This window comes from Trachypithecus francoisi, unplaced genomic scaffold (assembly GCF_009764315.1).
Source record: "Trachypithecus francoisi isolate TF-2019V2 unplaced genomic scaffold, Tfra_2.0 Lachesis_group20, whole genome shotgun sequence".
In the NCBI taxonomy this organism is placed as follows: Eukaryota; Metazoa; Chordata; class Mammalia; order Primates; family Cercopithecidae; genus Trachypithecus; species Trachypithecus francoisi.
In genome coordinates, this window is record NW_022681466.1 from 19,074,464 (window position 1) to 19,086,121 (window position 11,658).

Genomic DNA, 11,658 nt, shown 5'->3' on the forward strand with positions numbered 1-11,658 from the left:
TTTGGGAGGGAGCATAAATTCCCTCAGGTGGCTCACAGGGCATGAAGGTGAGTGAGCAACTCCTCTTTCCACACTTTAGTTTTCTGTATTAACGTATTTTACCTATTGTGGACACACTACCATGTGATGGTGATTGGTGTAATAATTCTTACTGCATCCAGAAGAACAGCACTCCGCCTCACAGGGTGTCATCTTCAAGCTGGGATCTCCGTTACGGCTTCAAGAGGTGGTTGCATCACACTATCCATTCAGTTGTTTCTGGATGGTGCAGTATAAAGTATACTGTGGATAATAGGGTGGATAACAGGGTATCTACAGTTACCTGCCCACTGCTACACATCTTGTGCTCCATATGGGGTTGATTAGTCAAAGGTGTAGTTAGGTAGAATTCCACACCGCTACATCAAGTTCTCTTGGGCCCCCATGTAACGGTGCTGGCTGAAGCACTGCAAGCAGAAAATGCAAGCCCATCGCCTGACTGTATGTCAATTCCATCAACAGCAAGTAAATGGCTGATCCCCTCATAGGATGGTACCTTATGAGGGACTCCGGGCTGCTCTCTTGCTGGCAGGTTGGATATTCAGCAGTGGTGTCCTGGTATGCTCTAGACATGATGCTTAAAAATACTACCAGTGTGGCAGCCTCTGGAATCCTTGTCTCTTCTCCTCCAGAGCACATTGATCTTAGCAAGATCTCCACAGAATTCACATTTCGTGTTCATCAAGTCTGATTCACATGGCATTGTCAATATTGTGGGTCAACATGCTGTATTGTAGGATGTTCACAATGCCTAGATCTTTTGAGACGATACTGTGACAAAGATCAGGAGAATTAACATATCCCTGGTTCAGCACAGAGTGTTACCACCACTGTCTGTTCCAGGTGAAATGGATTCACCTACTATGCTGTTTCCTGGTGGTTATTGAAAAGGATATATTTGCCAGTTTGGTTGCCACATACCCCATATTGGAGACTGTGTTCATTTGCCCCAGAAACGATTCTACATGCATCAATCACATTGACTATAATTACATTTTTATTTGACAGGGTTTGCATTCATCCACTGTCATCTGCCATGATCTAGATGGTTTTTGTTGGTCTAAACTAGTGAATCATATGAAGGCCATATTCACCTCTCCTGCATTTTAAAGTCTTGAATATGTCTCTAATTTCTTGCTTTTATCCACTCGCTTGTGTGGAGAATGTGTGAGAGGTCCCAGATAATGTAACGAGCTTCCACTGGGACTTTCCTATTGTAATAATTCTTACTCCGTAGGTCAAGGAATGTTATTGGTGAACTCTACATTGGAGAACTGACCCCATGGTAGGTCTGTGCACCCTGTGAAACTACTGTAAGACTAACCTGGACCAAGACTCCATTTATTTTCTGACCATCATTATGAGATCCTAATGGGGTTTGTGTTCACATTTTGGGTTTCCAGCTTTCAATGTCAACTCAGATCTGGTATCCAACAGCATCCAAATGCATGGGTATTCCACTTTCCCCTGAGAAGATGGCTGTGGGTATTTATGGGAAAGGACTAGTGAGGCTACTATTTACTGTGACCCTCTTTTTGGGAGGACTGGCCTCTCCTTTAGTTGATACATTCTAGGTCCAATAATCAACTCACATCTGGAAACTGGATAAAGGATTATGAATTTCCATTGGAGCAACTTCCCATTTTGCTCGTTTAATCTTAAGCTCTTGAAATATACACAGATGGAGATACAGATATACAGTTGGCCCTCAAATGAGACAAGTGTTAGTAGTGCTAATATCCTGTGCAGCTGAAAATTAAAGAATAACTTTGACTTTCCCAAAACTCAGTTACTAATAGCCTAGTTTTGACTGGAGCCTTACTGAAAACTTAATCAACACACATTTTGTGTGTTATACATATTGTATTCTGTATTCTTACATTAATGTAAGTTAGAGAAGAAAAAATGTTACTAGGAATATCACAAGGAGGAGAAAATATATTTACTGTTTACTAAGTGGAAGTGGATCATCATAAAGGTATTTATCTTGGTCATCTTCATGTTGATTAGGCTGACAGCAGAAGGAGGAAGAGGAGGGGTTGGTGTTGCTGTCTCAGAAGTGGCAGAGGCAGAAGAAAATCCACGTATAAGAGGACCCATGTTGTTCAAACCCGTGTTGTTCAAGGGTCAGCTGTAGATATAGATTATATAGATATAGATGTAGCTAGCTATGGATATAGATATAGATATGAGTATAGATATAGATATTGATCCACAGAGTCTACAGTTATTCCTATGCCTTTTTGGCCACCTATGTCCTATTCTGAGTACCACCATGTTCTGTAGTCCATAATCATAGATCTCTGTGAGTCACAAAATACTCTCCTTAGTTTGCCATTCTTCACTTGCTGCATATCATATAATTATACCTACACTAATTCTTAAAGTTAAATGTTATCTCCTGGCTTTGCTATTCTGAGATCTTATCATCCCCATTACTCTTGGGAAGCTTAGTTCTGTAACAAAACTTTTTATCACAAATGCTGACTTTATGGAATAGGCACTCCTAAATTTCTCATTGATGCTGGTTACTCTCTTACCTGCTCATTCCTTACTGCTTTAGTAAACAGAGTGTCTCCAAGACTCACCCCAGAAACATAGTCAGCTGCTTGGCCTTAAGACAAGAGCTATTTTAATATTTCCACTTCTCTGTGCTTTTTATTTATTTTGAGACAGAGTCTTGCTCTGTCTCCCAGACTGGGGTGCAGTGGCTAGATCTCAGCTCACTGCAATCTCTGCCTCCCGGTTTCAAGCAATTCTCCTGCCTCAGCCTCCAGAGTAGCTGGGACTATAGGTGCATGCCACCACGCCCAGCTAACTTTTTGTATTTTTAGTAGAGATAGGGTTTCACCATGTTAGCCAGGATGGTCTTGATCTCCTGACCTCATGATCCACCCGCCTCGGCCTCCCTTCTCTGCACCTTTTGATCCCTTCCTCTTCTTCCATGGGCTGTGTGTTACCAGATAAATCTATACTAGTTATCTACTGTTGCCTTATATTATCACTTCACAACTTACAGCTTAAAACAACACACATTATCTCACAGCTTCTGTGGATCAAGAATTCAGGCATGCCTTACCTATGTTCTCTACGTCATAGTGTTTTACAAGACTGTAATCAAGGTGTTCACTGTTACTAGAGTCTCATCTAAAGCCTCAACTAGGAAGCAGCTACATCCAGGCTCACTATGTGGTTGTTGACAGGATTCAGCTCCCAAGGACAATTAGAGGGAGCCTCAGTTCCTTGTGGGCTGTTGGATGGGGGCTGTCTTTGAGTTGTTACCACATAGATCACTGTCTCTTACAGCAGCTGGCTTCATCAAACCCAATGAGAGTGAGCGTGAGAGCAAATCAGAGCTGGCCAATAAGAAGAAGGTAACAATCTTTTGTAAGACAACTTAATCATTCAATGTACAGTATGATGTTGGTTAGAAGTAAGTTACTCAAAGGGTTGGAATTACTTAAGACCGTGAGCTCCAGGAAGCGGAAATAATGGGGCTAACTTAGAGGCTGCTGCCCCAGCTCTTACACAATGCTGAGCAAGATAATCAAAACACAAAATACACATCCTATGATTCCATTTAGACTACATTTTAAAATGTGGGAAAATAAGTTGTATTATTATGGATGCATATCTAGGTTGAAAAACTATTAAAAACACAGTAGAAAGATTTAAAATCAGAATAGCAATTACCTCTAGAATGGAGGGAGAGAGACACGGTCAAGAAAAGACATATAGGAGCACCTCTTATGGATGACAAGATTCTATTTCTTGACGAAGGCTTTGGGTACATACATGCTTGCTTAATAATTATTAGTTATATCAATAATTAATTAATGTCTATATGTTATACATTTTTAGTGTATGTGTTTTTCACTTAAAAAGTTTTTTTAAAATCCAAGGTGAACTGAAATACTCATCGTATTTAAATTTTAAAAGTCAAGATAAAGCAGTGATTGAAGACAGTTTAGAACAAAGAGATTTCCTGAACGGCATATGGGTATTCATATTATTTTAAATATTGCTCTAATTACACATAGCACTTCATACCAAGAATGGTAACATTGTTTAATGCTTATTCTTAAATATTTTAACACAGTTTCATTTTTATTATAAATAGGAACTTAATTGAATGGGAAATATGGTAATTTATCTATCAATTAGACATGCCTTTTGTAGGCCTCTCTATGTATTTCACAGTCTTATAACTAAGTCACAGTAACTCACCTAATGAAATTACATTTTATCTCCAAAGTGCATACTAGGTTTTCATTCCAAAAATTTCAGAGTACTAACATAATAGATGTCATACCTGACAAGAGAAGCCCATTTCCCATGTCATTCTTTAAAGGGTATGTTAATACGATGTGTCCAGGTTGCGGGGTAAACACAACACATGTTCTTCAGTGTTGATTGCAAATATCAGCTGAGTTCACTTCATTCTAATTTCCTTGATGTTTACCTAAGCGAGGTCTCTTATCATGAACTTCTAAAAAGACAACAATAAAATTAGTTTAAAATTTAAAAATGAATATGAAAGAAAAACTTACACTCCTTCTACTACTCCATATAATAAAAGAAGGACAGTTTAGATAGACTTGGCATAACTTGTGTGTGTGGTCCTCAAGTTAATATCAAGTATGCTTCACTAGATGGTGAGTAGAATTCAGCAGCAAATACATAAAATGACAGACATCTCGCTTGCTTTTGAGGCTCATTTTGTAAAAATCCAGTGTGCTGTGTCTATAGGAATTTCCCATGGTGGTTCATGCCCTATTGCTCCATTATCATCCATGTGGGATTGTCAGTTTTGGTATTAGAGTCATCTAAAAGAGCAAAGATAATTATCAGTGTTTTAGTTTACAATACGCCAAATTCAGTGTTTAAAATCCAGTATCATTTTCTCTACTATATAGATACTACCAATTGTATTTTAATTATTTTAGTTGCTTCTATTCCCAATTGAATATTATACAATGTATGTCATACAGACAGTTTAAGCAGATGGGTCTCAAGCTTGGCTGCCCTTTACCTGAGAAACTTGAAAAATTCTGGTGCCCAGGCCATAACTGATAGCAGTTAAGTCAGAATGTTTCTGAGCAAGAGTCAGGCATCAGTGGTTTTTAACACTCCCTGAGTGACTCTAATATTCAACCAACTTGTAGAACCCCTGGATGAGGGGTTGTGATTCTCCATACATTTCCCTACATTCAGAATGTACCTGCCTTTGTAGCTGTGGTGATAGGGTTTTCTTAATTTCCATAAATTTATATAGAAACCTCTCGCCTCATAGTCAAAACCTTTTTCTTTTCTTTTTTTTTTTTATTTTTCCTCAGCCCCTGATATACAGCAAATCAAATAAACACCTCCCTCTTCAGGACTCCATGTAGCTTCACAATACAATTGTTTCAATCTTTCACGTTCTCCAGCTTTGCAAACACAGCCCACAAAGTAAAGACTTGTAAATCAAGTGTTTGCTAAACAAGTTAATGTGATAGAAGTATTGCAAGGTGCTTGGTCTTTAATGATCTTAATTAAGACATTTAAGGACGCTATCATAGAGTGAACAACTTGTCTCTTACTTCTTGGGACTTCCTAGTTTTAGCAATGAGAGCCCTGAGTTCAGGGAATGCCCTCAGATTGGGCAATGAGAAACAGTTGGTCACCCTACCATGACATTGGCTGGTACAGTTAAAATGAAGCCCTGGCCATCATTAGTATAGCTCTGAATGAACTAGTGATGCATGCATCAACATTGCGACTCTCACAGCCACATACCAAGGCAAAGATGACAGACAGAAAAAAACAATTATGCTGAATATTATTTGTTTGAATTTTCAAATCAAAACTAACATATGGTGGAAAAATTATTAGAACATGGCTAATAATTTCCCCATATGGCTGCCTCTATGAAGTGATGAGTTTACTGAAGTGACATTTGGGAACTTTCTAGTATAACGAAAATGTTCTCAGTACTCATCCATTTTCAGACTGCATGAAGAAATACCAGAGACTGGGTAATTTATAAAGAAAAAGAGGTTTAACTGTGAGTCTCTAAAAAAGACTCACAGTTCCACATGGCAGGGGAGGCCTCACAATCATGGCAGAAGGTGAAGGAGGAGCAAAGGCACCTCTTACATGGCAGAGGCAAAAGAGCATGTGCAGAGGAACTGGTCTTTATAAAACCATCAGATCTCACGAGGCTTATTCACTATTATGAGAACAGCATGGGAAAAATCAGCCCCCTTGATTCAATTACCTCCCACCGGTTCCCTCCCGTGATACCACAGCACCACACATGGGGAGTACGGGAGCTACAATTCAAGATGAGATTTGGGTGGGGACACAGCCAAACGATATCATTCTCTATCTTGATAGGTGTGGGGGTTACATGGATGTACCTGTGTATCAAAACTCATCAAACAGTACATTTGGACTTTGTTCATTTCAGTGTATGTAAATTTTATGATATCATAAAAATAAATACAAACTAAATTAAAATATTTATTTATTAATGAATCTAGCAAATTGTCATGTTTGCTAATTTGTTCTAAGTATGATTCTTTTAATTAAACTATCATGAGCTCCTTTGAGGTTACTTTATCACAGTATAATACTGTGTGTGTGTGGTGTGTGTGTGTGTGTGTTTGTGTGTTCCTTCTAGCAAACTGTGAGCTCCCCGAAGGAGAATCTACATCATATTTGTAATCCCAATGGCTGGCAACTTGTGTCTCTCAGATGATCCATTTAACACCTCTGTTTTATAAACAAGGCAGGACCTTGGGCCAGGTGCTTCTGTAAAGCTTGAATGAACAGAATAAAGCAGGAGGTGTCTGTGTGTGGCCATCGAACCTTCAGCATTTACATCATCTGGGCACTTGTTACAACTAAGACTCTCCCCAGCAATCAGAAACTCTGAGAGTAGGCCTCGCAATTCGTGTTTTGACAAGCCATACAGATGATTCTAAGGCATGCCTGAGTGTGCCCACTACTAACTAGGGGATAAGGCAAAATCTTAATTCAGTAAGCTGGAATTTGCTGAAGTCTTCTGACATTTCAGATTGATTGAAAAAATGAATCTGGTAATTTCCCAGCACTGGAACTCAGTTCTGATGAGATGCAAATTCTGAACATTCAACATTTTTGCTGTACTGAAAAATATTCAAAATTAAAAATGAGATGAGGAATAAAAATGAGGCTATGACTTCTAGAATCCAAGAGACCAGCTGGAGAGACATGACACAAACCTGTAAGACAGCAAAGTGGGAACTTAAGAAACTAGGACCTTTTAGTAACACCAGCTATCCAGATAAGTAGCCTCCCGGAATTTAAGGATGTAGGACAGGACCCAAAGTTTGAAATATCCGGGGAAACCCATTCCAGTGGTGTAGAGGTGATCAAGGTCACATAAAGGAAGAGCTATCTCTTTCCTTATTGCTCAAAAATGACACACAAAATAGGACGTTTTCTTCTCATCCCAGGCCAGATGCCACACTGAGCAGAAGGGCTTTCCTCTCCCTTGGTCGTTGGAAGAAACGTGAAATTGGTAGTGTAACTGACTAAATCTCATTCGGGTGGGGGTACAGGAAAAGAGAGTGAGAAATGTAATTTCAAATGCAAAGCATCACTTGATAGCCCTGTGTGGAGGAAGAGGAAGATAATTTTGGTCTAGAAGATGCCATTGAGGTGAGAATCGAGGAAAGGTAGATGGTACAGATCTTATTACATCTGGACAAGAGTATTTTCTTCCCAGTGATTTTAAACCATTAAATGGACAAACATTATTGTGTAATCTGATAATTATTTAACAACTAAATAAACAGAAATAAGAAAAACAGTGACAACAGGAAACTGGGGCAGTATATAAGAGCCTGTGGCTCAAGGAGACTTCTAAACTCCAGAACCTCATTCTCCTGGAAACCTACCCAGAAACTCCACCCTCTGACACCATGAACAACTCCTGCTGTGGCTCTGTCTGCTCTGACCAGAGCTGTGGTCAAGATCTCTGCCAGGAGAGCTGCTGCCGCCCCAGATGCTGCCAGACCACCTGCTGCAGGACCACCTGCTGCCGCCCCAGCTGCTGCATTTCCAGTTGCTGCAAGCCTTCCTGCTATATCTCCAGCTGCTGCAGACCCAGCTGCTGCCAGACTACCTGCTGCAGGACCACCTGCTGCCGCCCCAGCTGCTGTATCTCCAGCTGCTGCAAGCCCCAGTGCTGCCAGCCCACCTGCTGCCGCCCCAGCTGCTGCATTTCCAGTTGCTGCAGGCCTTCCTGCTGTATCTCCAGCTGCTGCAGACCCAGTTGCTGCCAGACTTCCTGTTGCAGGACCACCTGCTGCCGCCCCAGCTGCTGTATCTCCAGCTGCTACAGGCCCCAATGCTATCAGTCTGTGTGCTGCCTGCCCACCTGCTGCCAGCCCTCCTGCTGTATTTCCAGCTGCTGTAGACCCAACTGCTGCGTGTCCAGCTGCTGCCGCCCTTCCTGCTGCCAGACCACCTGCTGTAGAACAACCTGCTTCCGCCCCATCTGCTGTGGCAGTTCTTGCTGCTGAGTGACCTGCTCTGGATTTGTGCACCTTCTTTCCCCCATCCTTCAGTTCAGGCAGAAAGTGTCTTTTCAGAGAACTTGGGGACTTCCTGATGTCATGAAAACAGAGGCACGGACTGATTTGAAAAAGCCCAGTCTCTTTATTAGTATTTATTCTCTTTTATAGAAGCTTTTTATTACTATTGAATCTGAATTTACAGGCAAATTCCACATCACATGTCTTAGAATTCTCTATTCTAATTCAATATATGTAAAACTTCAAATGTTACCCTTCTAGATGTTTCTTTCTACTGTTATTCTGTCGAATCAATTTTTATGTGGAATTGTTTGATGTTCCTCAATAAAACTTCATAGTGTTCAAAAGCACCAAAAATGTTTATCTCTTTTCATTTGTTATTAATACAATGGTATGTATTTCTGTCTCTTTTTCTGCACAACACAGGAGTACATGTTGTCAAATACCCTCATAATTAAACCATTCAATTGGCATTCTCCAATGAGATTGTATCCAAGCCAGAATTCAGTCTCACAGTAGAAACAGGAGAATAATTTAAGAGACATTTTTAAACCTAACACATATAGTATGAAAGCTGTGGAATGTAACTGCCAGCACAAAAAATTGTTTTTAATAAACTACCTCCCATGATGTGATTTAAACTAATTTAAACAGAAGCAGCTCAGTGTAGAGTATATTCTGTGGACTGAGAATTATGCAGAGTTGAGGCTGAATTCTGACTGTACTGCATATCAACTATGATCTCAGACATGGTATTTAAACTCTGTCAACCTAGGATTACTTTTCTCTTAAGAAAGGACCATAATAACTCAAAAACACATGAAGATAATCATAAAATATCAATGAGATAAAGATGCCTGATCGATAAATAAAAGCAGGCTCTCTTTTACTACCAATTAGCCTCTGTTTTTTTTTTTTTTTTACTTTTTGTAAATAACTATAGATTTTGAAATAACTATAGGTTAACATGAAGTTGAATAAGACAAAGTTCCCTGTACCCTTCACTCAGTTTCCCTCAGTGGTCACTTCTCATAGGACCATAGTACGTGTCAAATCCCAAAATCTGACATTGGCTCTAAGTTCTAGGGATCTAGTAACTAGTATGGTGATTGTAGTTGATAATACTGTATTGAGTACTTGAAATTTTCTGTAAAAGTAGATCTTAATTGTTCTCATTACACACACAGAAAATAGTAACTATGTTAGGTGATAGGTTATTAACTAACTTGGTTGTGATAATCAGCTCACAATATATGCATATCAAGGCATCGTGTTGTACACTTGATATATGTAAAATTTTATTTGCCAACTGTACCTCAATAAAGCTGGGGAGAATGAAAGTGCTAAAGTACTAGAAGAAATCATGAGAGATTTCTAAACATAATGCAAACTTATATTAAGTAAAACACACACACTCACCTTACAAAGAAAAAAACTCAGTTAATGTAAATAAAAGTGATCTCCACGGAGTCATCAGTAGGCTCCTGTCATCAGGGTTCCTCAAGGGTATGATTCTTTTCCCATAATTCAAGGTCTCAAGGAAATCTTAGAGTTGTTCTCATATATCATAAAGGGGCTCACCAGGGTTTTAACCCCGTAACAGCTTGGAACCTGCTTCTGTTCACTCTGACTGAGGAAAAAGGCTCAGGACCTCAATATGATGCTGTGTCTAGGTACATCAGAGCCAGTGCAGGCTCAGAACACCAGTCGGTGCTGAAGCAGGGGCCCACTCAGGAGCCAGATTGTTATCCTGGTTGTGTACGCCTGGAAATCAGGAACAGGGCAGCAGTAGAAACTGGTTAACAATATAACAACATCATATTCCATTTATTAGACTTACATGCACCTGAATGCAGGGAGAGAAGCTCAAAGTAATTTCATCCAATTCCCTCCATCTGGCTCTTGCATGTGGCTCAGTCAGCAACACCAGCTCACACTGGAACCCCTCCCCTGATTATCTCTAGAGGCAGCCCGTTTCATAAAGCACCTTCCTCATGGTGAGTCAGATTTTGTTTCTCCCTAGGAACATCCTATCTTCCCTATCCTGTATCAGCCCATGGCAGCCATTTGAGGAAGTGCATTCTCATACAGAGGCCCTTCAGGGTGCACTGCCTTTGCTTTGCTCCAGTTTTCTCCTTTTTAGGTTAAATTTCCAAAGCATTTCCATTTGTTCCTCACTGATCATAACGTCACCCTCAGAGCAACTTTGCTTTTCATAAACCCCAGTTTATCTTTATCCTTCTAGCCTGGATTGAAATGCATTTTCCAGATGTGTTCTGAACTCTCTGGGAGGATTAGAAATGCCACATCTACATTAGTAAATGTCCCACTTTCATGAATGTTTCAAGTTTGCATGCAGGAGTTAACACAGCATTAGTGGTAGTAAATGGTTGGCCATAAGTGTGAACTAATACTGAGGTTACTGGAGTGTGAAACACTTAAGTGGTCCTCATCATAAACTGCTTTAAGGTCTTCTTATACACATACAGTGGTTGTTGCTAGACAAGAAGTTCTCAACCTGTCTTTCTACCGCATGCCTGGAGTAATAGGTGATCGAGGTTGTGTACCCCATATCTGAAATGCTTGGCACCAGAGGTGTTTCAAATTTCAAGTTGTCAGAGATGGAATATTTGCATTATACTTGTTGAGCATCCTTAATGCAAAACCCTGAAATCCTAAATGTTCTATTGGGCATTTTCTTTGAGCATCATATAGGTACTCAAAAAGTTTTGGGTTTTGGAGCATTTCAGATTTCCGATTTTCACATAAGATGTCCTCAACCTGTAATATTTTATCTAGTGAAAGGGTGCTAAGAGTGGACAAAACATTAGGGTGTGTGTGTAGTTAAATAAATACTCCCAATAAATTTAGATATATTCACTCCTCCCGAATCTCGTTTGCCATGTGGCATTAATAATCACTCTTTTGATCTACAATTGGTTCTGATACTTCATCTTGTTAGGTTTGATTCCTTGTGAGAGTATTTCTGTTGTTTTGGAACCATGGTTCTGCCATTTGGTATATTCACTTTGTCTTACCTTCATGGCCCCCAAAT

General features: G+C 39.9%; 1 protein-coding gene across 1 annotated transcript; it reads left to right on the forward strand.

Annotated features, from left to right (window-relative positions):
- The first annotated feature begins 7,913 nt into the window (after positions 1–7,913).
- Positions 7,914–8,960, forward strand: LOC117067024 (keratin-associated protein 4-3-like). Its single transcript, XM_033183076.1, has one exon. It carries the CDS (start codon positions 7,989–7,991, stop codon positions 8,589–8,591), a length of 603 nt encoding a protein of 200 aa, XP_033038967.1. The 5' UTR covers positions 7,914–7,988; the 3' UTR covers positions 8,592–8,960.
- Positions 8,961–11,658: the final 2,698 nt, after the last annotated feature.